This window comes from Corvus brachyrhynchos, unplaced genomic scaffold, assembly GCF_000691975.1.
Source record: "Corvus brachyrhynchos isolate BGI_N302 unplaced genomic scaffold, ASM69197v1 scaffold661, whole genome shotgun sequence".
NCBI lineage: Eukaryota > Metazoa > Chordata > Aves > Passeriformes > Corvidae > Corvus > Corvus brachyrhynchos.
The window spans coordinates 944,820-969,787 of record NW_008236246.1 but is presented as its reverse complement, the minus strand read 5'-3'; the positions used below and the strand labels follow the sequence as shown (position 1 = coordinate 969,787).

Below are 24,968 nucleotides of genomic sequence, written 5' to 3'. Positions count from 1 at the left end.
CTTCCTAGATTTTGAGAATGCATATTTGAAATCGGTGATTTTTAGGCTCCCTCTAATTTAGAGCCTGTTCGGAACATTGCCATGAGATAGTAGTGTACCTCCCATTCCTCTGGCCTGGCAAGAAGCTTAACTTACACATACAATTCTCCAGACAGGCTGAACAACAACAAAAAAATCCACACTTGAGTGTTTTGCTTTAAAGCAGAGCTGCACATGTCCATTCCACGTGTATGTGCCCTTTTTAAACCAGCTTCGCTGAAAACTTGGAGAGGTTTCTATTACCTCTCCTGCTTAAAACTGTTGATAAAGACCTCCTTGGAAGTTACCTGCCTGTTTATTTTTACTTTTTGAGATGCTTGTAAATTATCCACCCAGTTGCTACTGATTTCAAGAGGTGAAGTCAAAAAGATAAATTCAATTTCTTCATAATTTTTTGTTCTAATTAATTTTCTTTGGGTTTCCATGCTATTTCATGGAGCTTTGCTGTGGAAGGTTTGATGCTTTTTCTCTTAGTAGTGAGTTCACTTCGATGCACACTGTTGTTTTAGTGTTGGATCCTGGCAATGCAGGGCAAAAGGTACCTTATGAATTAGTAGGGGAGGGTGGAGTGATGGGCAGTGGTCAGATTTAAGTAAATAGCACCAGAGTGTACAAGAGAAAAAAAGGAGTCTGAGAGTGGTGACTAAAGGGGCTGAATGTCCTCTGAGGAGATGGCTTACAGAAAGAAACCCAAAGAAATAGCCTGGAGTATAATTTTCTGGCAAAAGTTAAGTTCAACACTAGGTTGGGATTGCAGAATGTAAGGAGCTGTCAGCTGGCTCAGGATACAGCCTATGGATGCCTTTCCTTTAAAGTTTCATGGGCTGCTTCTTAAGATGGACTTGCTAGGTTGAACTAGTTTGGGCAGGTTTTTTGGCATATTGCAAACTTTTTAACACTTCGGCTATTTTATGAAATAATTAGCTAGGAGAGTAGGTTATTCTCTCTGGAGAGGAGATGAATGAAGATCAGCAGTATCATGAGTACCTGCATTCTCTATGGGGATTGAGATGAGAGGAATTGCGCTGGCACTTGGGGTACCTGCTTGGGTTTGCTGTGTACCCATCTTGGTATCGGAATGAGGAGCTGGGACATTTTCTTCATGGATCTGGCAGAAGGTTCATTCCTCCCAGTATACATGTATCCCCTCCTCTCTTACAAGAGGGAGAATGCCAAGCATTCTCCTCGAGCTGTGCTCATTTCCATGAATGTACCAAATTTAGAAATAATGAAGGAAAACGTTAATTTTAAACACATCAGTACCTTCTTCTCCATGAAAGATGGGGGGACTGTTAAGGTTTAATGAAACTCATACACAGTTAAAATGGGAGTTTGTTCCTTTAGGTATGTAAACTAAACTTTCCCCTACATTCGGAAGATTTTATAAACAATTTTCTTTGACGTGTACTTGCCTTAAATTGTCTTGAGCAATTTTTGCATTAAGGATGTCATTCATTGCACCGTGATGCAGAAGTCTGGGTTTGCATTTATAGAAGTATCTGCTTCAGTTAGTAGAAGTCAGATCTGGAAAAAGAAGTACAGAAAAATACTGTATTGTTGGTCAGTGCTGTTTTGTTCCAGTCTCTATAACTGCAAGGAGGTTACTAGACTTCATTTATGGAGCTGGTGTAAAGCAGCAGTGTAGCATTGCCCTGTGTTCCTTCTGGAGGCACAGCACTCAGTTTTTATGGTGAGGCCCAAAAAAGTCCAGACAGACTGTCATTGTCCCTTCTTTTCGGTTTTTGTACTTAAACATTGGTGAATTTGTGTATGATGCAGAAAATTCTGGGGCTAGATTTGATGGCCTCAGAGGTGATGGGTATAAATGGACTTCAGATTTTTTTTTCTGGAAGGTGAAAAGCTGCTTTAAATGCATGTCTTTTGGGTTCAGTTATTTCTTTTGTGACTTGAATTTCAATTTAAATATTTTTTGCACAATGCTGCACATTTTTTCTCTTCTAAATCTCCTACTTTGCATTCTTTGAACCTCCCTACTTACCACCTGGGCAGGGAGTAGCTTCCCTGTAGCATGTGTGCACAGCAGTATCCTGTAGCCTGGCAGCCACAGTGTGCAGTAGAACCTGCAGGTTAAAGAATGGACCTGTGCCCTGACGGGGTTGGATATTTAAATATCAGTTGAGTAAAATAACAAAAAGTTGGAATGCTTGTGCTGGTTTGAAAGTAAACCAGCGGGAGAAATGAACCCCACATAAATACCTGGAGAGAGATTTCAGGTCGGAGTTACAATTTAATAGAAAGATCACAGTAAATGCAATGATACACAAAACCTGGCTTAAACCCACAGTCAGACTACAGCCTGGTACCCTATTGCTCAGGGTGGTGGTCACAGTCCTACCAAATAGTGAGTGCAGTCCTGTTGAAATGATGGTTGTGGTTGAGAGCAGTGGTCCTGTGGGAGGTCTGGTCCTTCTGCGGAAGTTCACGTCCTTCTCTGATCTGTCCAGTGGTCCTCATGTCCTAAGTCCCCAAAGCACCCAGATTATTTATGGTCAGATACAGGCAGGGATGCTCGGTACCTCCCCCAGAGCGGGGAATTTCAGAGTGGAATGATGTAGTCCAATGAGTCATGGAATATGCTGGGGAGTCTTTGATGGCCTAAGTTGTTACAGCTGCCCATTGGGGCTTTGAGCCATTATGACCCCACTGGCAGAGATGACCACCTTCAGCTGGGTGTAGTTATCACGGTTCAGTCAGTTTGTGAAGACAAAGAAACACTACCCTGATGTGCCCAGATTGGGGGGGGGGGGAGGTGGTTGCCCCTTTCCCTTATCTAACACTTGCTGACTGGGGGGTGGGGTGTGCAGTGGGCAGCTGTTGCAAACCACCCCCATTAACAGTTCATTAGGAATAACGTAGATGGGAATAGAATACATTGTTTGGTTATAACCCCACTTGTAACCCAGGACAGATGCTTCACTAGAGTTCTGGGCAAGATTGCCTGGAAAATCACTGAGTGCAATATGGCATGATTTATAGGATGCAGGTGTAACTCCATCCAGGAGCTCCCTTATTATTTTTAGCGCAGCATCTATTTCTCTTACCTGTTTTCTTTGTTTTAGAACATCTTTTTCTGGCTTTAGTTTGTGAAAGGAGGATGGTTTCTCTGCCTTTTTTGGAAGCATCTCCTAAATGCTTTAGGTCTATTCACCCATTTTGGAAGGCAAAACATTGTTGGTCCCATCCTTCAGAAACCTGTTTCTAGCCTTTTACATTCTCCATTCCCGGAGCTTCTATTTCCTCCGCGCCCGGACTGCTCATTTAATGCAGTGAAGTATTCAAAATCTGGTTGTCCCTTTCTGTCCCTCCTAGCTTGAGGAAGGGCAGCAGACAAGAGCATTAATTAAAGTGGTGTTGAACACAGATGACATGTTTAGCAAGTTGGCATTTTTGTAGGTCAGTGAAGAGCAACATCTGAGATTGTTTGCAGTTGCTTTTAGGGCTTGGTTTAGCTCATATTGCAGTCCTGTTGCAGCATTGACAACATCTCTGCTTTTGGTTTATGCTCTGAGAAATAAAGGGTATATGATCTCTTGTCTCACTGCTTGGGAAAATAGTAATTTTTAACTGACATCACAGTTTCCAATCAAAATTGACTTAATGTTCTTATGTGGGGTTTTGTTCCATGTTTCAGTGGTCTGTAGCCTACAGTCAAAATTTTGTCTCTCATTAAAATACTGGTGGGGGGAGAAAATGACAGAAACAAAACATGTGAATGTAGTTTTTTTCCTGCTCTAGAGCAGCATGGCTTTAAGAACAGTGATTACATTTTAAATAGTGTAACTGTGCCAAATAGATCCAAATTATATTCAGTTGTTGCCAGTATGCTTGCCCTGCCTTGGAAGGATGTTGGAAGCTCTTAAAGCTGGTGCAGCTGTATCTGTACTGCAGGTTTGTGTTAGTTGGGCTACCTTTGAAATGGATAAAATGTTGGGGGTACAAGAATCAGTAAAGCATAATATTGGCTATTCCTGTGTGACATAAATATCTCTGGGATTTGATAATTGAAGGTGGTTTACTGTTTAAGGGGGAAGCTTTTGAATTCAGAAAAATTGATCTGTTTTGGTGAAAAAAGCTTGATTGCTCTGTTGGCTATCCTGGTTACATGCACATGCATCTCATGAAAGATTTTCATCTCCATAGGGAGGAGTATTTTCCTACCTTTCAGGATCTCTGCTTCCACTTTTTAATTGTCATTCTCCAGAAACATATGTGAAAAATGAGTGGGAAGGGCTCCCATTTTATTATAGCCTGATTTGTAATGTATTTGCTTGTTAAGTGAAAGGTGAGGTGCGGGTATTAATAGATCTTTTTGTCTTAAAATATGTAGATCCTGTGTTTCTTAATTGACATAATGGTATTGAGCTCCTCTAGCCTTCATTTCTGTTAATGTGCACTTTGTGACTTTGAACAGTGTGAAGAGTGTCTGTGCTGGCAGCATGGAGTCTGTATGGGCTTACTGGAAGATAATATACCTGAGAAATACACCTGCTATATTTGCCAAGATCCTCCAGGTACAGAAATTTAAGGTTACAGACCCTTGTTATATATGTAGTAAATCTGCTAGTTTGTCTGTATCTCATCTGTATCTATAGCTATCTATCTCTCTCAAAAATTACACTGTTTTTTTCCCCCCCTACCTGTATCTGTCACTGTAGATAATTTTCAGTTACAGATACAGAAAGTGTAATTTATGTGAATGTCCATGAGTCAATATTGTAGAATTACAACAGGAGAGGAATGGAAATGAATGTTTTCACTGTGATGACCGTCTGTCATGTATTTGCTGTAATAAGGATTGTACTGTCTGTGGCAAACGAGTGTAGAAAACACTCAGGAAGCTCAAGCAAAGACTCCCCATGGGCACAGCTTAGGAGATGAGGCTGCAGCTCTCCCCCAGCAAGATCAGGCTTTTATTACGCATTCTTTAAAATGAGTTGGCACAAGGGACCTGGCTCTCCTCAGCTGTGGCTCTTGTTGACTGCATTACCTGCTGTCTTGGTTACACACTGGCCAAATGCCAGGCACCCACAAAAGCTGCTCACACGCCCTCCCCTGCTACAGCTGGGCAGAGGAGAGAAAAACTTAACAAAGGGTTCATCAGTTGAGATAAGGCCCAGGAGAAAACACTCCAAGGGCAAAACAGGCTCAACTTAGAGATACAAAGCGAGTTTATTACCAACAAAATCAGAGGAGGATAATGAGAAATAAAATGAGCCTTAAAAGCACATTTTCTTCCCCCAGCCCCTCCCTCCTTCCCACCTACAGCGCAGGAGACAGGGCGTGGGGGTTTTGGTTGGTTGTTACCCGAGGTTTTCTTCCACGTGGCTCAGGGAGAGGACTTGTTCCCCTGTGCGGCCGGGGGCTCCCTCCCACGGGAGACAGTTCTCCGTGACCTTCCCCGGCGTGGGTCCACTCTCACGAGCAGCAGTCCTCCCAAAACTGCTGCACTGTCAGTCCCTCCCATGGGCACACAGTCCTCCCAAAACTGCTGCACTGTGGGTCTCTCTTTCCACGGGCTGCAGTCCTCCACCCCCCGTGGATCCCCAGGGGCTGCAGGGGCACGGCTGCTTCACCGTGGTCTTCACCATGGCCTGCAGAGGAATCTCAGCCGCGGTGCCTGGAGCACCTCCTCCCCCTCCTTCTTCCCTGCCCTTGGTGTCTCCCTGTTGTTTCTCTCACATGTGCTCACTTCCTCCTCTTCTCTAGCTGCAATTAAAACTGTGCATGCCCCACTTTGTTTTGATTTCTTCTGAAATCTGTTATCACAGAGGTGTTACATCATCCCTAATTGGCCCAGCCTTGGCCAGCAGCATGTCCATCTTCAGAGCCACCAGCCATTGGCTCTGCTGGACATGGTGGGAAGCTTCCAGCAGCTTCTCACAGAAGGCACCTGTGTGGTCCCCCTGCTACCAAAACCAGGCTGTGCAAAACTAACACACCTGCAATAACCTATGTGTTGGTATTTACCCGGGGTAACACAGTAAGAGTTGATTAAGCAATACATTCTCCTTCTAAGTAGATATTTTTAAATGCATTAGTCCATCTTGCACAGCAGGTAAAATTACACTTGAATATTTTCTGACTTTCTACTCTATGGATTACAAAGCCATGCTGAAAGTGAAAATGTATGAGGTTTGGGCTTGAGTCCATGGTTATAAATGGCAAGAAAATGGATCTCTGTTCACCTGATGAAAATACCTTTTTAGTTTGTATATGTATTTGGATTGTGATCTCAGGGTTTTTTGGCTGTTGAAAGGTACCAGATCTTTTGTACTTTAACTCATGGATTTGTGTAGTTGGTTTACTGCTGTTGTTTGTACTCTCAGCAATGAAGACATGCTACACTTTAAACTTCTGCTACAGAGACAGCAATATATTCAAGGCTTTTCAGAGTATCTTGCTTCTGGGATTTTAAACTTACATTAAAGATATTTTGCTTTTATGTCAGTTGAAGGTAGTTTTAAATGGAACTAAAATGTACATGTAAACTGAACTTGTGTTATCATACTTGAATATGAGTGCTTTTATGCAGAAACTGATTACAACTTCACTTGCTTAAATAATCATTAACTATTCATTTGAAGATTCTGAAATTCACATTGGAGGGGGCTTAATTTTTGCTTCTGTCTTGGAAAAGGAACACATGTCCAACTTCTTGACTGCAGGGGTTGCTTTTCAGTGACTCTGCTTTTTGGCTTGAAGTGAACTAATAGGCTGTATGAATCTGCAAGGAAGTGGCTTTTAAAACTGGGCGTGGCTCTTCAGCAAACTCAGGAGCTTTCCCCAGTCTAAACTGCTAGGACTTGTAACAGCACCACTCATTCTATTAGAAATTAAAGCAAATTTAGTGTAATTTTGTCTAAAAACTGTACTAACTGCTATTTTACTCAGGTCTTTTTGAGTCAGGTGGGATTTTTAAGAGATTTGTTAACATTTAGCCTTGCTTAAACATGATCAAGATGATTATGTAGCACAATTGCTTGTGGATATAGTATCTTAAGGTTATATACTTCAAAAGGGAGCACTTTTTACCTCAGAGTACACATCATCTCAGTTGTTCAGGTGACCATGAAGTTCTCAAAGTCACTATTTTATTCTTGTGGACTGAACTCTACTTTTCTGTCACAGATCTCTGATCAGAAATTAATGAGGGAGGGCTAATGCAGGTGCAGGGAGTGTCTCCAATGTGGTTCTGACCATACCAAAAATTCTGCTCGCCTTCCTGCTTGACACAGGAAGGTTGAGCTGGTACAACCTTCAAAATTCCTTTTTTCCCTGTCAAGATTTCTGATGCCACCTAATAACCACGGATTGCTATGTAGTGCCAACCTCAGTCTTACTTTGCTGCATAGTAACTCCCTATTTTTTTAGCTTCTCCTCTAGTCAATATTAACCTGCTCCTATTGGAGGCCTTTTTGTGACTATGGTTCTCTTGTTGTGCTCCAGTTTTATCTCTGGTTTTGTGGGCTTGCTGCTTGGGCTGTACATAGGCAGTGGCTGATGCAGTGTTTCTCTGGGTGCTAAGCTGTCTGCTGAGAACATCTGTAGTAACTGTATGTTTTACAGGGTGGGGGGAGCTTTTGTTAGGTATTTAGCATAAAGCTTTTTTGTGTGTTTGCAATTTAGCAAGCATCTTTCTTTGTAATACTGTTTGGCAGTTTAAGTTATTTCTACTGATGCATTTAACACATTCAACACCATTTCATTTCAGCTGTTGTTGATATTCCAACCTCTTAAGATAGAATTATCATTATTAGTAGCTTGACTTAGGCAAGTTTTCTATCAGAATCTCATCCTTGATTTCTTCAAAATGTACTTTAGCACAACTGTACTAATACACATATGATGTTAAAAACAAGACCACTGGGAAGTTAATTGCCTTTTTCTGCATTTTTCTGTCTGCAGAGAGCTGCATTCAGACTGTAAGTTATGTCATAACCGTGGTTAGGCTAGACAGTGTGATATCCTGCTAAAAATACACCTTTCTCAGCCTTATCTGCAGCTGCCTGTTGCGGATGTCCTTCGGTGGAATTTGGAGTCTGAATGCTTTTGCAATTGGGAAGAGGTTTTTTGCTTCCTGCTTTACAAGCTCTTAATTTCTTCAGGGTTATGTCTGGTGTTACAGGATCTTCATTGGTTCTGTTGATAAGAACAAACAAGCTGTTGCGGTACCTGGAGATAATTAGAACTACTACCAGTAACGTCAACGTTTCATTTTAACTGACTCATTACTGTCACTTTAGGTCAGAGGTCCAGCTTAAAGTACTGGTATGAAAAGGAGTGGTTAAGTAATGGTCACATGCATGGCTTAGCATTTTTGGAAGAAAATTATTCCCACCAAAATGCCAAGAAGATAGTGGCCACCCACCAGCTGCTTGGTGATGTACAGCGAGTGATCGAAGTCCTGCACGGGCTGCAGCTGAAGATGAGCATATTACAGTAAGCACTATTTAAGTACCAGCTGGCATGTTCTCCTCGGGACTTAGGCTGCAAGTATAAAATAACCAGAAATTCAGACTTAGATTTGTGCTTCTCTGTGGATTTATAACATAGTTTGAATTGCTGATGTGATCAAGGACTTGGCTGCTTGAAAAGTGTTCAAGTGGGTTGAGTGTAAATGGACAATGTGTATAGAAAAGGTTGGGAAAGTGTGAAGAAAGAAGGGAGAAAACTGAGAATGACAGCTTTTCCTGAATCACCCAAATGGATTTTAAGTAAGAACAGGATAGACTTATAACCCATGGCACCATTTTTACAGCCCTTGCCTTCTCCATTCCCAAATCTGATCATAGCTTGTCCAAGAGGAATCAGATCTTTTTGTTTGGTACAGTATGTTGTTCTGCTGCAGTGGGAGAGTGGTTTCACCTTCAGCAATGTGCAGCACTTCATTTCTGAGGAAAGGTCATTTCAGCTATATGTACAGAAAATAACATAATTATTTATACAAAAGGTTTTTTCTTATAAAGTCAACTTTTCTGCATATTTTCCTATTTAAGTTATCCTTGGGTTCTGATGACTGAAAAAAATTCTTTTCTAACTCAAATCCAGCAGTTCTAAATCTATTGAATTCTACAGTTGTAAATTATTAGTTGATAAATTGCATGGCAGCAGCTATTTGGAAAACAAAGTGGTTTTGGCATTCTTTAGACTGTTCCCCCTTATCTGTGGTGATGCAGGAGGTCTGCTGACAGAACTGGAAATGCTTAAAGCAAGAGAAGTAGCCATTTTAACATAAGGTTTTGCTTTTGCATTGTGGGATCCTTTAGTTATATCTGTAAGTAATCTCTTTCCTCTTTGGAGACTGAAACATAAATATTGTGAGGCCACTCCTTGGGCCTTTTATTAAAGAGTGGAACTCCAGTTTCTGGCTTTCCAGTTGTGAATTGAGATTTACATAGTACAGAGGTAGGGAGCACTGGGTGTGTATGTGATGGTTGCTACAGGTTTTGTTCCTTTTCTCTCTCATGCTGAAATCAGTGTGATGGCCTGGATTAATTAAAGGTGAGATGCAGTCGTGTTTGGATCATCTGGTTGAAAGCTTCAGCCCCTGTTTTCTGTATCATGACATAAATCAGAAGGGATTTGAAAAATTGCTGAATTAGAAGAATGATCGTATTGTTGATGCAGATCAACAGATAGAAGGTGATTTCACAGGTGCCTGAAATGATTAGGAGAGTGCTGCTCAGTGTTTCAAGGAGGTGGCAAAGGATCTTAGGTGACCCTGAGAGTGCCATGGGAGGGTGAGCCTTCAGCAGGCAGGAGTTAAAAGGTTACTCAAGTATTAGCATTTGAATTTTCATTCTTATAAACTGGTGCATCACTTTTCGGAAAAAATTTCAGTCTTTTGTAAAGTTATCTCTTGCTCTGTTCTGAGCAAAATATTATGTCTTTAGGTATAGCAGATGAGTGGAGCTGGAGCAGAAAGCTTTGGTAAATGAACACCTGGCTTTCACTTTTCCAGGCGTGCCTTCAGGATGGCTCACCAGTATGACAGCTGGTGATGGGGTCAGTAGCTCTGACTGAGGAAGAGGTGACCGGTCTGGAGAGATGGTCCCAAAAGGAATTGTCTTCCCAGGGCCCGGTGTTTTCCCTCAGCTGCTGGCCAGGAGGGCCTGTGCAGAAGCTGTCAGCTCTTTAGTGATTGTCAGCTCGTGATTTCAGCTCAGCTCTGCAGGGCAGCCTCCAGGCCAGACCAGAGAGAGACGAGAGGCCTGTGTGGCTGTTCCGTTCCGCACGAGGCAGCTTTATTGGTCCGTACCCGGCAAAGGGGAGGCCAGGGACGGGCAGCTCTCTGCCCTTGCAGGGGCAGGGGGTTAGCTTTATAGGGATACAGGGGGTGGGTGTCAGAGGGTAAAGGCCAATGGGTTACAAAGGATCTGCATAGGGTCTCCCAGAGGATTCTGGGTTTGTTGTCTTCTCGACGTAACTGAAGAGTAGCTCCCTTTCCAGGGGAGTTCTGCTGGGAGGTTAAGCAATCTCCTTATCTCAGCAGATGTCCCTCCAGGGCGGGGGCTGGGCATACCCCACACACCAGGGAGATACATCCTCCACTAGGCCAGCACTGGTGAGGATGTATTGCATATGAGGCAAAGGTGCTTGTATGAAATAGTCTGAGCCATGTCCTTGGCAGCTATACTCACTCTGGTTCCCTCTGAGAGACATTGAAGAAACCTGAGCTGCTGCAGGATGGGTTAGAAAGCAGTTACTACCAAAGTCAAGTGGTCATGTTTTGTTGAGTGGTTTGGTAAACAGGTAGGAAATCTATTTAGTTGGATCAGCTGAATAGAATAAGTCCATCCACCTTTGCTTGAGGGCAGGTCCCCCTTTCTGTGCAGCCCAGTGCAGGTGCTTTAGAGTCAGAATTTTCTCTGCTGTTCCTGCAGGCTGTAGCACATGAGCTGCCAGCCCTTTGAAGATAGCAGAGTATTCTGCTTTGCTCTCCTTTTACTGCTGTTTTGATGCCTGACACACGAGGAAGAACATGAGTTACAATGCTCACTCTAAATCTTTTGTTTGTTATATCTTTGTAATAATCTGATACCTATAGTTGTCCCTTCTGCTGGAATAAGTAATGTATTAGTCAATTTGAAGACAATTAAAATAAGAATTTTTCTAAGAACAGATGAAGGGAACTATGGCCACTATGGAACACCACTACAATGTTGGTGTACCATACCTTACTAAAAATATCACAGTTAAAATTAATTTCTGCTGTTAATAAATTGCACATATTGAAGCAAAATGGTCCATGAAGGACAACTTTGGTGAGAAGTTGTATGTATCTGTTTGTATCTTATTCTTCAAGTTTTTTCTTAATCCAAACACCTGGCTTTTGTACCATGTTATGGAAATAAAAATAGTGAACCTAATGGAACATTTTAGGAGGATCACAACTGAGGTCAGTGAAACTACGTTATTTCAGAGTATTTGGGCATTTTTTTACTGATTATGATGTCTTGAATATGTCATGTTTCAAATATTCTTAATTTCTTTAGTTAAGAGGACAGTTTGCTTAGTCACTTTGACATTTACTTTGGGTGGTTTACTTTTTTGTGTTTGAACAGAAATAAAGAACACCCTGACTTAAAGCTTTGGTGTCATCCATGGAAGCACATCACGGTGGATGAAAAAATCCATACAAAACACATCATTCACTTTGAGGAAAACTGTTGCAAAGAGGAGACAGCAAGTTACAGAACGTGGAATGGGACAGTTGAGAAACCCTCAACAATTCCTTCTGTGGAGGAATCTTACATTACGAGTGAACACTGCTACCAGAAGCCTCGGGCCTACTACCCTGCCATAGAGCAGAGGCTGGTTGTGGAAACGAGAGGTTCAGCCATGGATGATGGAGTAAATAGAATAAGGGAGAATGGGGATGATACCCTGTCAGAGAGGTTTAGCTGGAATCTGGACCAAGAAATATGCAAGATGGAAAATGAATCCAAACACAGTTACTCTAAGGTATTTTTATTAAAATAGCCCTCTCTGGCAAAGAGCATGTATTCACCTGGCAACATGCAAACCTCAGCCTTTTTTAATGCTTTTTGGTCTGTTTGTGGGTTTTTTTGGTTTTTTTTCTTTAGACTGTTAGTTAAATTTACATTGCCAGTAACAATTTAAATGATACATGTGATAAACGCCTTCATTTTATATTATAATTTTAAAATCTAGTTTGACTTCTGGACCTCAAATCATTTGAAAAGTGTGGACCATGCATTATGGTCCCCTGGTAGTTCATTGCTGTTTATTTTCATGTGTTCAATGTAAAAGTTAACACTAGCCAAGGGAGAGAACAGGCCAAGCATGTATGATACTGCCAAATACACTGGTAGGCCAGCTTCTAATTATTTCCGTCTTATTCCCATGTTTCTTCTAATAGTTAAATTAATTTTAGGTTCTTCAGGCAGCATTTCACGATGGAAGAAAAAAAAAAAGGTATCAGCCTGAAGTGATGTTTTTAAGACTGATCACCATAGAATAGCCCTGTGTCTTCTTCCTACTGGGGCACTTCAGGTTTAGCTTTTCTCATTGTCAGCTCTTGTCAGGTCTAGCAGAGGCCTTTCTTTCTACACCCCAGTGCAAAAATTTTGCTTCTATTAATTAGTACCAATTCCTGTGAAATGTGGGCTGAGAAATGTTAACCCTCTGGGAAGTGAATGAAGCCCCTCTGCTCTGGAGCCAGGCTGGGAGAGCTGGGGGTGTTCACCTGGAGAAGAGAAGGCTCCAGGGAGAGCTCAGAGCCCCTTCCAGAGCCTAAAGGGGCTCCAGGAGAGCTGGAGAGGGACTGGGGACAAGGGATAGAGGGACAGGACAAGGGGGAATGGCCTTAAGCTGAAGGAATCTAGATTTAAGATTGCATAGTGGGAAGAAAATCCTCCCTGTGAGGGTGGGCAGGCCCTGGCACAGGGTGCCAGAGAAGCTGTGGCTGCCCCTGGATCCCTGGAAGTGTCCAAGGCCAGGCTTGACAGGGCTTGGAGCAGCCTGGGATAGTGGAAGGTGTCCCTGCCCATGGCATGGACATTGGAATTAGATGACCTTTAAAGGCCTCTTCCAACCCAAAGTATTGTACAATTTTATGATTCTGTGAAATACTGAGCTCCCTCTTTTTAGATTAAAAGTTAGGATAGCTCTTACTTCATCCATATGTAAGTTGTAATTTGCTACTTTTAACTTCTCAGTTGAGATTGTGTTATGTTTCCTAGAAAGGCAAGTATTTTAGTTCTTCAGTCTAAAAGAGCCTTTTTCTAAAGGCTCGTATTTCAGCAGAAGGATGAAAAAAGTAGGGGAGTGGAATGAACACTGCTGATACTGTAGTTTTGTAAGGAGTGGTAATGCTTGTTTGGAGATGATTCAGTGGAAATTTAAGTAGAACTTAGATTAGATTCCTTAAGGAAAAGTCCCTTTTCACTCCTGAATTGTTTGCTCTTTAGTTTATTATTGTCAGGTGAAAAACAGCTTCAGCATTTCCTGAGATGCACAGATTCAGTGCAGGATCTTCCAGATGAAAGGTGGCGGGGAGATAATTATACATGTGTATGTTACCTTCAGAAAACCAGATGCTTGTGAAGTACAAATAGTTTTTAGCAAAATACCTATAAAAATTAGTCTATATTTAGATCTTCTTGCCCAAACCAGTTTAGTATCTGTGTATGGTCAGTGTCTCTCTCCCTCACTCACCTGTGATGAGTTGAGCAATTAGCTTCGGGGACTGGGAGGACTCAGGCAGTTTGCCTCCCCAGTTCTGTTTAAGAAATATTAATGTGTGTATTTCTGCTAGGTGAGAGAATCTGTTTCTAAGAAAGTCTCTCCAGAAGAAGCTATTGAAATGAAATTGCTGGAAAAAGACAAAGAAGGAGTTGTGAACTCGCAGCTGCAGTGGCAGCTCAATCTTTTAGCTCATGTGGAATCTCTGCAAGATGAAGTTATACACAGAATGGATTTCATTGAGAAGGAGCTAGATGGTAAGTAGTGTTACTCTAGTTTAAAAAATAACTTCTTTTAACTGAACTACCTGTTAAAAACATGTTAACCAGAGTTTTACTTCTTCAGACGTACAAAGAGATGAATGTTTCATTATCACATTTCCTAATAGAAAATAGACATGCTGCTGATGTGGGAGGCAGATTTTAAAACAAAGAGCAGAATTTCACAGAACAAGTTCTGGTTAGGTCATGTCTAAATAGTTGCATCAGATTTTGTATTGGAACATCTTTGTGTCTTTTTAGGTTTTTGTCATTTTCCACAACTCTTCTGTGTGTCTGCATTTCTCTGTTCCTCAGGGCCTTGCTGGCTATGTTAGCCCATTCTGGGTGGCCTTTTCAGTGCACAAGGCTCTTAGCTTTTCCTGTCTCTTCCAAATTCTTCACTTAAATGTATTTTAAGATTTTTGTAGTAATGGAAAACTTATAAACCCTTTGTGTTCATTAAATGATTCAGGATAGTTCTTCTTTACATTGTTAAGTCTGACCATTGGTTGTGTAGTGGTTACAGTGGCAGCTTTACTTGCAGGGGAATCCAACTTCCGCCCAAGTAAGAGCCCTCTCTTTGTAAGTAAGGTACTGAAAAGTTGGACAGCTAAAGGGCTATTTCAGGTAGTGAAGATCAGTCAGGCTTGTACTGCCTAAACAAAGAAGCTCTGGTTCCCCAAAGTTAGACTTTGTGAACCTGCTGCTGAGCAGGGGTTTGTGCAGTGCATTGCTACTTTGAGCAGGAACTTTCTTACTCCAAGGCTGGATGTAGCAGGTGATGCTGCTGGTTCTGCAGCAGGTGCTGCCCATGGGTGAAATTCACCTGTTGATCTGGTTGGTGGCAGTGGCTGCTCTTGGCGGAGGTATTTATTCTGTCTTCAGTGTTTCAGTCTCCATCTGCAATACTGTCAACATCCCCAGAACTCATCATAGTCCAATCTGACCACCTTCCTTGTGTCCATGTTACATTGTCACTTGACTTGTCTTCTGCTCAGTGGGATTTTTGGTTTCCCACTGAGAAGCTTTTTAAAGCAGGAGTTCATTTTCCTTGTGCAGCAGTCTGCTGTTTGTGCTTTTGATCTTCATCCTCATTTTGTGTTACCCAGTTCTGTCTTGGTCAGTTGTGTTCTGTACTGATGACAGATTTCTTTCATTACCATAGTCCCATTCTTAATGGCATAAACTCCCTGTACCACAGTGTCCTTGCCCTGGAATTGACATAGATCAGAGGAAGTTTAGCGTGAGATTTCAGTGTCTGGTCCAGAGTTTTCCTTTCCTGCTTTTTCCTAGGAGCAGCAGCTTCTTCTTCCATCCCCATGTGAATTACTTGATTATGTGTCAAAGTTACTTGCAAAGATTGGTGCAAGTGTTTAGTTCAGTTTTATCATTTCTCAAATAACCATTTTAAAAATATTGCCCACTGCTTTCTCAAGATTTACAAAAGATCTGAAGAGCTCTTGTTTTGTGGCTTCAGATGAGCTGTTTGCTGAGAACTGCAGTAGTGACAGTTTTTGTTTTCTTTGCAGTTCTGGAGAGTTGGCTGGATTACACAGGAGAGCTGGAACCCCCAGAACCACTGGCTCGACTCCCCCAGCTCAAACATTGTATAAAGCAGCTGATAACGGACCTGGGCAAAGTGCAGCAGATCGCGCTGTGCTGCTCCACGTGAGGCTGGAGAGCACTGCGCTGTCACTGCGCGCGAAGCTGGAGTGGCTGATGGAGCAGCTCTGAATCTGTAAATTAAACTAGCATGCTGAGTGCATGGGATGCAGATTGACTTCAGGGACTTGTGAAGAAGTGTTGTTCAAAGAACAGCAAAAAGGTTATTTTGGGTCTGTTAGACAATTATAATGCTGTGGAAAAGGTCATATTCTTGTCTCCAGGGATTGCCTGTTGGTTGATAAGTTACACTCAAATTTTCACTCCTTACAAGTTGCTCATCAAAATGGTAGACTTTTTCATTATTAAATTGACTAAAAATTGTGCCACTGAAGAACAGAGTTCTAAGAGCCAAAAAAGTTTGGTTGACAGGGGTTGTAAATAACTTTGCATAGTTTAAGTGACTCATGTCATGTTTTATTCCTTCTGGTTTATGCATACTAGCACTCAGTATTTAATCATTAGGAGATGTTATAACAGTTTCAGACTTAGTAAGTATGAATGTCCAGCTCTTGACTATAAAGTGTTAAGTGGAGGTTTGTCAGTAACAGTGGCCTGACCCGCACTTCTGTTACAGTAAATAATGTAGCAGGAGGTCACAGGTGGATTGCACTTATTTTCAGAATAAATGATTGTTTTCCATATTTATCCTGTCACTGTCACATGACTCGGTACTGGGGAAGCCCATGAACATGGTGTTTATGTGCATTCTCGAGCTCTTAAATCCAGCCATCCTGTGCCTCCTGCAGCAGTTGCTGGTGGAATACCCTCATTGCAGTGGTATGGAATGCCACCGGGAAAGGACTGGAGCCACGCTCTGAGTTCAGACTGCAGCATGGTCTGTCATGGATGTGATGTATTTTTACCCATTTGTTAATAATTGCCATTCCGGTTATATTTGGAAATGTAGACTTTTTTCAATACTCTGGATGTGTTCATTGTAAAGACTTGCTATGAATGTGTGGTTTTGGGAATCAGTTTATTTTGTGTAAATAAAGCCTCAAGATCTATGCATGAGGTGCTGTCCTTGCAGACAGCGAGTGGGTTATTATCTTAAATGGTCTGTGTTCACAAAGTCCGTTTTTATACCTTAAGTTTTAATTTTCAGTTTGTATTTACTTTGCGATAGGAAGGTGACAAGGCTGCTGATGTTCAGTCACATTATACAGAACCTTTGGAACATTGTGAGTATTTGAGAGGTTCAGAGTCTTTCAGCTGCAGATCACCACTCCTGAAATAATGGCTGCGACTTCAGTTTTCCTTCAGAGCTGTTGCTGAGTTCAGTTCCCTATGGAATATAGTGAGCTGGTTTTGCAGTGAGAGGGTGTCCTTAAAAAGCTGGATTTGTTACCTTAATTTTATTGTGTGCAATGGTACTACCAAAGGATAACATTCAAGCAGAGTTGTAATGAAAAGGCCCATACCTGTACAAATTATTTATTTGGAATATAGATCTATAATGTGTTTATTCTGCAAAGAATAATGTAAACCTGAAATATCCAATATTATTGTAGGAGTTACAGTCTCTACAAAGTGAATATTTTATTTCCTTCAGAAAACAAAATAATTAGGCTGCTCTAGGCAGTAACTAAGACTCTTATGCCAAGATTCAGTTCAGGGAATAATTTGTCTCATGGTTTTGTAGTACTAAGTTGGTATATAGTGAATACAATGTACGTACAGCAGACAAACTTACTTTTCTGTGACACAATTGGAATAAAGCTTGCGTGGTATTTTAAGGATCACTTGGCTCTCTGAAGATGAGACCAATGCTTACACCTTGTCTCATTCCTGTCAGGCACCTGAGTTTGTGTAGTTCTAGAGGAGGTGGTGGTGACCAGACAACCAGAATAGCATCAGAGCAGCCTCCCAGGCAACTGGTGATTTTCAGGTGAAATGGAGCAGGAAAGGTGTTCCCTAGTGGAAAGGTGTTCCCTGGCTACCATCTCTAAAGCAGGACACGGCTGTGTGGAAACAGCTTAGTTGTGCTCCCAGTCTGAGGGCGTTCAAGCACTCAGTCCCTGGGCAGGCTTCTTGCTCCAAAGGGGGATTTCTTCTCAAGCAATGGCTTCTGTGTGCTCATTGTGTGTTTTTACTTGTCAGTTTATTTTTTGCTCAGGGCAGTACTAGAGGTTTGGAGGAAAAGGCAGTTCCCATGGGTAGATCGAGTGGCAGATCCTGGAGGCTTGCTTCCCTTCAGTAGTGCTGGGGAAGCCCTTGCAGATAAAGACTGAAAATATTTATTTAAAATAGAGTAGTACTTCTCATGTTCAGGGAAGATTCTTCATTGTGCTCTGCCTGGATTCATTTCTGTCCCTGTTCTTGCAAGTTTCCTCATTGTTATTTTTAGTCTGGACCAACTGTTCAGGCTGGCAGGTCACTTTTTTGTTTCTTTAAATCACTGGTAAGTGAATGCAACGTGGAGCCTTGATGAACTGAGCAAACATTGCACTGTGGGTACACACGTGTTTGTCTTTGTTGATGCACTATTAGAACCAAGGGGCTGTACATAGAATTTTGTTTTGGAGCAATATTTGCAAAACTTGAAAACTTCTGTATCTTGGTGTTTGGAATAAATAAAAAATAGGTTTTTGTTGGTTAAGTCTTAGTAAAGTCTTTGTTTCAGTTAATGATAATAAAATAATTTTGGACTTCTTTCCTTCACATCACATTGAAATGCAAGTACTGTAGTTTGTCAGGTGTATAGATATCTTAACTGTTGCTGAAGTCAGGAAATTGTTGTTTTCCAGATCTATGTTATATAAATATCCTTAATAGCTTGTGTTGGATATTGTTTAATGAGAAGTTCATACATTTTGTTCCCAAATCGTAACGTATGTAATGTATTAGTACCTAGTATGTGTGATCTGACCCTAAATTTTGTTCTATTAGGACGAGCAGCCTGTTAGAAGCAGCCGCAGCAGCTCAAGGCAGAGGAAATGCAGCATTAGTGATAGTGTGAAGCAAGGAGCTCTGGATGCAGTTGAAACAATTCATACAGAGAAGATGCATGGGAAGAGGAGGAAAGAAAGGGGAAGGGCTGGAGAAGCAGTGTACCTGGCCCAGGGTGCCTGAAGGCAGGGGCAGGCATTGATATACCTTCAGGTTCCATCTCTTCCCTCTCAGGGAAGAAAGCAGATACATTCCCTTGTCCTAGCATATTTTCCTTTCTAACTTCATTCTCCATTAAAAAAAAAAAAAAAAAAAAAATCTTGTGAAATTGGTTTTTAAGGCTGGAGGGTGCATCACTGCTGGAGCCTGGCATGTGAAGCCTGGAGAGACTTGAGCCACTGATGGCAGATCCCAGTGTGTCACACAGGTCAGTGTCGTCATGCAGGTCTTTGATGATCGCTTAAATGTCAAAATTGGGTTCTGAAGTTGTGGTCTGAATCTGAAATAATTCAATGGGATGTGTGCTGTGGCTTGTCGCGTTTTTATGTGCCCTCTGATTAATTTACTTGCCAGATCTGAAGGTTTCTATAGATGGAGACTCAGAGAAGGAGGCAGCTCTCAGTCAGCTGTCGGCCTTCATGTGGGTAGAGTCACCATATTCTCGCTGTTACTTGACCAAAGCATCATCTGTAATTACAGGATCTGCTGCCAACCGTTGTCCAGCCCGTGGCTCACGTTCATGCCCAGCCTGATGGTAGTGCACCATCGGCACTGCCGCCATCTGCTGCCCCATCCAGCCGTGGGAGCGCTCGTGGCTGCTCCTTGCTCCGATTTCCCGGTGGGGATCTGGAGTCCTGCAGGCCATTGTAGTTGTTCAGGAGTGTCTCACAGCTTTGTGCTAATCCTTCAGCTTGCACAGCAGTTCTTGTGAAGGGAAAAATCTGTGTACAGCTCTTGTCTGGGTAATAGCTGCTGTGAGTAACCCAGAACGAGGTCCTATTGAAACAGGTTAACAGTAAATAACACCTTTTTTTTTTTTTTTTTCCCCTATTACGACATAGAAGCAGACAACAACTGAGAACAAACCAGCAAAACTGGGATTCATCTTGTCCTGCTGTGGGGTTTTCCTGCTGGTTGGGGTGTTTGAAAGGAGAGGCTGGATGGAGCCATGGAGCCTTGTAATGCTCCATACCTAATTCTGAGGGGCTGCGTGGGCTTGGGAGTGGAAGCTGTGTGTACGTTCTGGGCTTCCAGACTGGTGACTTGGTAAGTAAGTCATGGAGCTTGAGTAGAGACATGACAAGGGACACCAGGGCTCCTGAGCCAGTGATTTCTATGCCCTGGGGTGAGGGTTGGGTGGATGCTGCTCTGAGTTTGGGCTCTGGGCACAGCTGTGTCCTTTCCACAGAGGCTCAGAGCTGATGGCACTGCCTGCTTTGCAACTCCTCAAAATCACTTTGATCCCAGCACATGCTGCTGCAGGGAGAGATGCCTAGTTTGGTTTGAGGGCGGTGAGGGGCAGAGCATAGACTTGTCTGGCCGGGTCACACATCCAGATACTGCCAAGTGTGAGAGACTGGACTTTTCTGGGTTAATGACTCAAAGCATTCCTCGGTTGTGTAGGCACTGGTGTGCTTTGCTTGAATGACAGGCTATGAGTGAGATAACAAACTTTGTGGCAGGATGGAGCCTCATGTCAGGGGAAGATCTGATGGGGCGTTCCTGGCTCAAATGTCTGAGAGGCAGCTGTCATGTCTTTAGGTGTCATAAACCATCAGGGGCTCCCAAAGTGCCCCCAGACTCATTTCTGAGGCTTTCTACCACAGGACTGGAAGCTCCCCACCCGAGGGGAGGTACCTGGCCATTCCTGGCCTGAGTGTATTTTAACCCATCGGACTTTGTGTTTTGTGGGCTGCTTTCCCCTGCCCCTGAAGGACCATCACTTTGACCAGAGGACAGCTAAGCTGTAACAGTCAAGACTCTTTGAAAGCTGACTGGTGGTGAGATTTCCACATTGTTATCCTCCCTCCCTTCCTCCTTTTCTTTCTCTCTTTCTCTTTTTCCCTTATACAAGTCCTTGGGTGATATTTTTGTGGTTTCATATTGTTGGAAATGATACAACTTTTAAAATTTTTAAAGTAACTTTAGTCATGGGTTTGTGGAATACTCACAGCTTTTTACTGGCTAGGCTCGTAGTTCAATGCCTTAGAAAGCCTCGAGCAGCCTAGAGAGGTAGCACGGGCAATCCAGCATTTCAGTAGCTCTGAAAGCGGCAAATGGTAGCTGCAAAGCTGATACCACCAGCAGAAGCAAAGAGGGAGTTTGCCTAACTCCTGCAACTGGAAGCTTCCAAGCAGAGACAGACACGCAGATGTTGTTTGCAGAAGAATAGCAAAGCCAAAGAGCGTGGCCCCCCTCTTGGGCCCTTCTTTTATTCGGAGAAGGGGAAAGGGGAGGACTGGGGGCGGACCCGGGGTGACAGGCCAATGAGACACTGCTAAAGAGATTGAGTTACATTTGGTTTTGCCCAAGCTTGGAACAAAGGAGTTCAGAGCACATGGCAGAGGCAAGTCCTGGCTTGTTTGACCAGGGAGGGGGAAGGGCAGCTCGAAGCAGGCAGCAGCATGGGTTTGTTCACCTTTGCCAAGGGGGAAGGGGGGCGGAGGGGCAGAATTGATGTTTCTCTTTAAAAGACTCAGTTCACTGAGGGTTTGAGTTTTGCTGGGTGAGGCCTGATGGGCTTCAATCAACAAAAATCACCATCTACAGGTTGGGAGTAGCCAGAAGATACAGAGAGAAATGGCCGTTAACAAACATCACCCTCTCGTTAGGGTGGAGTCATGTGGTCTGGGAAAAGATTGATAAGAAGAATGAGGACCAAATTAGCATTGAAGGTGAAGGGATCAATAATGAATCGAGTACTAAGAATTGTATAATGTAGAACCAGTGAATGAGAATTCCTTTGGGTTTTAAATGAAGAGTCTGGCAAAGAACTAGGTGAGCTGGAATGATTTCTACTGCACATCCTAGCTGGAATAAAGTAATGCCTGATTCTCTAACACTTGAAAGATGGTACTGGAGAGTTTCTTTTATTCCTGCAGCTTCAGGAATTGCAGTGACAATTTTGCAATACTTTCATATTGTTATATTACTATAGATAATAATAATCAAAACGACTACGTACCTGCTCCCCTTTGCAACCAATTTGTTCTAAAAGAAACCCTCTGTACAGGTATTTATACACATTGAGCATTTCAGTGTGGTTTTGCTCTAATCCACCCCAGTGGATCTATTAACAAGAACCTGAGTTACTCCCATCTCCGAGTAAGTTTGTACTTACAGTTTGTACGGTTTGTAACACAAAGTACTTGTGACTTCAGAGGAAGTGGTGACACACCTCTTGGCGAGGCCTGTGCTGCCCACAGGGTGGCTGATCTGGCCAAATTGGCCACTGGTCACAATCGCAAGGTGCCCTGAACACTGGGGAGCAGCTGGGAAGCTCCTCTCCCTGTGAGGGTCCTGGGCCTTCAGAACACCACGAGGGAAGACCTGCTGTGCCTTCACAGCTGCCCACACTGGGGTGGCTGGGGTAGCTGGTGGGTCCTCCCCTGCCCTGGCACTTGTGGGTCTCATTGGGGCTTGTTCTGTCCCTTCAGAGCCTTCAGTGTCCCTGTCCTGCACTGCCTGGGAGAGTAGCCCCGTGGTCACCACTTCTGCTTTGCTCTCCTCCGGCTGGCAGAGCGCTACTACTCTTTGGAGCTGTTGGACCCACTCTGTGCCTCTGCTGCTTGTCAAAACCTGCTTCATGCCCGTGGTGTTCACAGGCTGCAGCATTCAACCATGAGAGGCAGGGAATGTGCCAGGGGTGCCCTGGGAAGACATTTCCCAGCATGAGTGGCATATGCCCAGAACAAGTTGATTTTCGGGACAGGAACGTTGGAGGGCTCAGAGGCTGCTGGCAATGGGGAAGGATTTGAACAGCCTTTCCAACTACATCTGTCCCATTTTACCTGGCTCCAGGTTACAAATGCCAGAGCAGCAGGCTCTTGACTGTGGCCCTTTGTGTAAATGCATCCAGCAACCTGGGTGCAGGTCAGTGATGGAGGGAGGAACCCAAGAGCCATGTTGGGTCAATAGCAAAAATAAAGGATGCAAAACTGTTCTGAGTTACCTTGGGGCCCCAAGCATGACAGCAGCAGGACAAGGGCAGGGACAAACCCCAGCCTGTTCTGTGCTGAGGCCACCTGGGCTGGAGGCTGGGGCTGAGCAGGTCTGTAAAGCTCTGGGTAGAGAAGGAAATGAGAAAGTGATGGTAGGTTGCAAGATTGAGCTCATCAGACAGGAAAATGAGGAAGGGATTAGAGCATGTCCAAGCCAGAGCCCTGCAGCTTGGAGGCCACGGGAGGTCTTGCTGCACTGGCCTCGGGGTGCAGAGAGGGAAGGAAGAGGGGGATGGTGCCAAGCAGCAAAATTGCTCTGCACCGCCTCTGGCCACAGAGGAAGCTCCAGCTTTGCTGATAAGGGCCTGTTGAAAGCAGAGGCTCTGAAGTGTGGCTGCTCTGAGGCATTTCTGCTGCTCTTCAGGCCCCTCAGCCCTGCGGTGTAGCTGGGATCAGGGTTGTACATGAGTATTTGCATTCTACTTCTCTGAATAATCTATTCCTGGCACAGACCCATTTCTTTCCCCACTGTTCCTTAGAACAGCAGTTCTGATGTTAAATTACACTTTTAAACCTACTGGGCTCATGAATTTACCCGAAGAGAGTTGGCTGAGGACCAGCACTGGCCCGTGGCTGCCTGCTCACTCTGGCAGGGGCCACCAAGGGCCATGGCTGGAGCAAATCCCTGCAGGCTGTGGCAGTGAAACTGGCCCCATGGGCAAGTGACGATAATATTCACCAAGCCTCAGCTGTGAAGGAGGTGCCTTTTAATTGAGACGCTACAGATGGTTATTGCTGCATGTCCAGCAGGATCCTGCTTTGCAGAACTTACAATCCATGTTGTTAAAAGGTTTAAAAATCAGCTGCTTTGGGCACTACCAGGGGCTGGTTCCCCCCTGGATGCTGGTCCCAGCAAGCAGAGTGGCTGAGTTATGGGGGTGAGAGCATTCTGAGGGTCCCTGGCTGCTGCCCACAGGCCTGCACAGACACCCACACCCCTAAAATGGTTGTGCTTGAACTTGAGAGGTCTGATGGGGGAGGGCCAGGATTTGGTTTGTTGAACATTTCCATCCTCTCTCTGCTGCTTTGGGAGCACAGATGCCAGGGCCCCCGCTGCAGCCTGTGCGGCAGGCAGGGCTCCTTCTCTCTGCAGCCTCTGCCTTCTCCCCCCTTGGGTGTTGGGTGAAGCTCAGGGTGTTCAAGCATCCTGTCCCAAAGTGTCCTTTGAGGGAAAAACAGGCCCTCAGGCACCTGCCTCCTCCAGCATTGCTGCCTGCCAGGCTCCATATTGGTCTTGGCTGTCCCAAGTTCTGGCCAATGGGCCCCAGCACCAATGAGTGACTGTAGCTGAAAGCAGGAGAAGGCTGAGCTGGGAGATGAGCTGTGGCTCAAGGCTGAGCTGTGGGCAAGTGGCACCCTGTCCTCAGCTGTTCTTCACCCCCTTTCGTGTGGGGTCTGGCTCAGGGGTGTCAGTCTCTGAGAGGATCAGGTAAGAGCTGATGGCTTCCCGCAGGCCCTGGCTGATGGGAGACTCCTCCGGTGGGGATGCGGTCTCCGAGAACAGGAGGGAGCTGCTTGGAGGATATAAGGCAGTCAGCAGGCACCCCACAGCCCCTTGAGGGTCAGGTGGGGGAGTCCCAGCCCCTGCCCCAGCTGCCCTCACCTCTCAATCTTATCCCAGTGGAGCGATGGCTTCTTGATGACAGCCGGTGGTGTGGAGGCTGGGGCCGCCCTTGGTGCTTCCGTGGAGCAGGGCTCGCTGAGGCGGCAGCAGAGGCCCTCGCTGAACTCTGGGCAGGGAGCCAGCAGCATCAATAGGGTGCACCCCCTGCCCCCCAACCTGGGCACACCTGGGCAGGGGGGGACCAGCTGCCACCTTTTTCCCCTCCCTCCTTTTGGAGCATAGGACATCCCACACACAGCTCCAGGGTGCTGGGGGCTGGTGGGGCATTACCAGAGTAGTGGTCCACCAAGTTGTGCAGGCTGGGGAAGGTGAGCCGGGGCGAGATGTAAAGCCATCCGTTGTCCAGCCGGTGGATGCGGTAGTGAGTCACCGAGGCCCAGGCAGCTCGCTCGCCACGGCGCACCGACAGGGAATAGCAGCCTGCCAGGCACAGGGCAAAGGGCACTTGCCTGGGCTGTCCCAGGCCCCTGTCCTGCTCAGCCCCGCTGCCTGCTGCCTTCCTGCACACTGCAGGGATTCAAACATCCTACAGAAGCAGCAGGC

At 44.4% G+C, this 24,968-nt stretch overlaps 2 protein-coding genes across 12 annotated transcripts in view; one reads left to right on the top strand and one right to left on the bottom strand.

Moving 5' to 3' along the window:
• Nucleotides 1-18,297, top strand: part of PHF20 (PHD finger protein 20) — a 69,263-nt gene extending 50,966 nt beyond the window's left edge. For all 11 annotated transcript variants that reach the window (XM_017746974.1, XM_008643482.2, XM_017746970.1 and 8 more), the window contains 5 exons: nucleotides 4,472-4,571; nucleotides 8,304-8,499; nucleotides 11,625-12,024; nucleotides 13,841-14,024; nucleotides 15,557-18,297. In XM_017746974.1, coding sequence (XP_017602463.1) covers nucleotides 4,472-4,571; nucleotides 8,304-8,499; nucleotides 11,625-12,024; nucleotides 13,841-14,024; nucleotides 15,557-15,699 — 1,023 coding nt within the window. In that variant the 3' untranslated portion in view covers nucleotides 15,700-18,297. The remainder of the gene's footprint in view (nucleotides 1-4,471; nucleotides 4,572-8,303; nucleotides 8,500-11,624; nucleotides 12,025-13,840; nucleotides 14,025-15,556) is intronic.
• A 5,194-nt stretch (nucleotides 18,298-23,491) lies between these two features.
• The window catches only part of SLA2 (Src like adaptor 2), a gene marked incomplete at its 5' end in the record, with an annotated part of 2,565 nt that continues 1,088 nt past the window's right edge, over nucleotides 23,492-24,968 (bottom strand). The window contains 3 exons of the mRNA XM_008643500.2: nucleotides 23,492-24,312; nucleotides 24,405-24,531; nucleotides 24,696-24,845. Of these exons, the coding sequence (XP_008641722.2) occupies nucleotides 24,165-24,312; nucleotides 24,405-24,531; nucleotides 24,696-24,845 (425 nt within the window). The remainder of the gene's footprint in view (nucleotides 24,313-24,404; nucleotides 24,532-24,695; nucleotides 24,846-24,968) is intronic.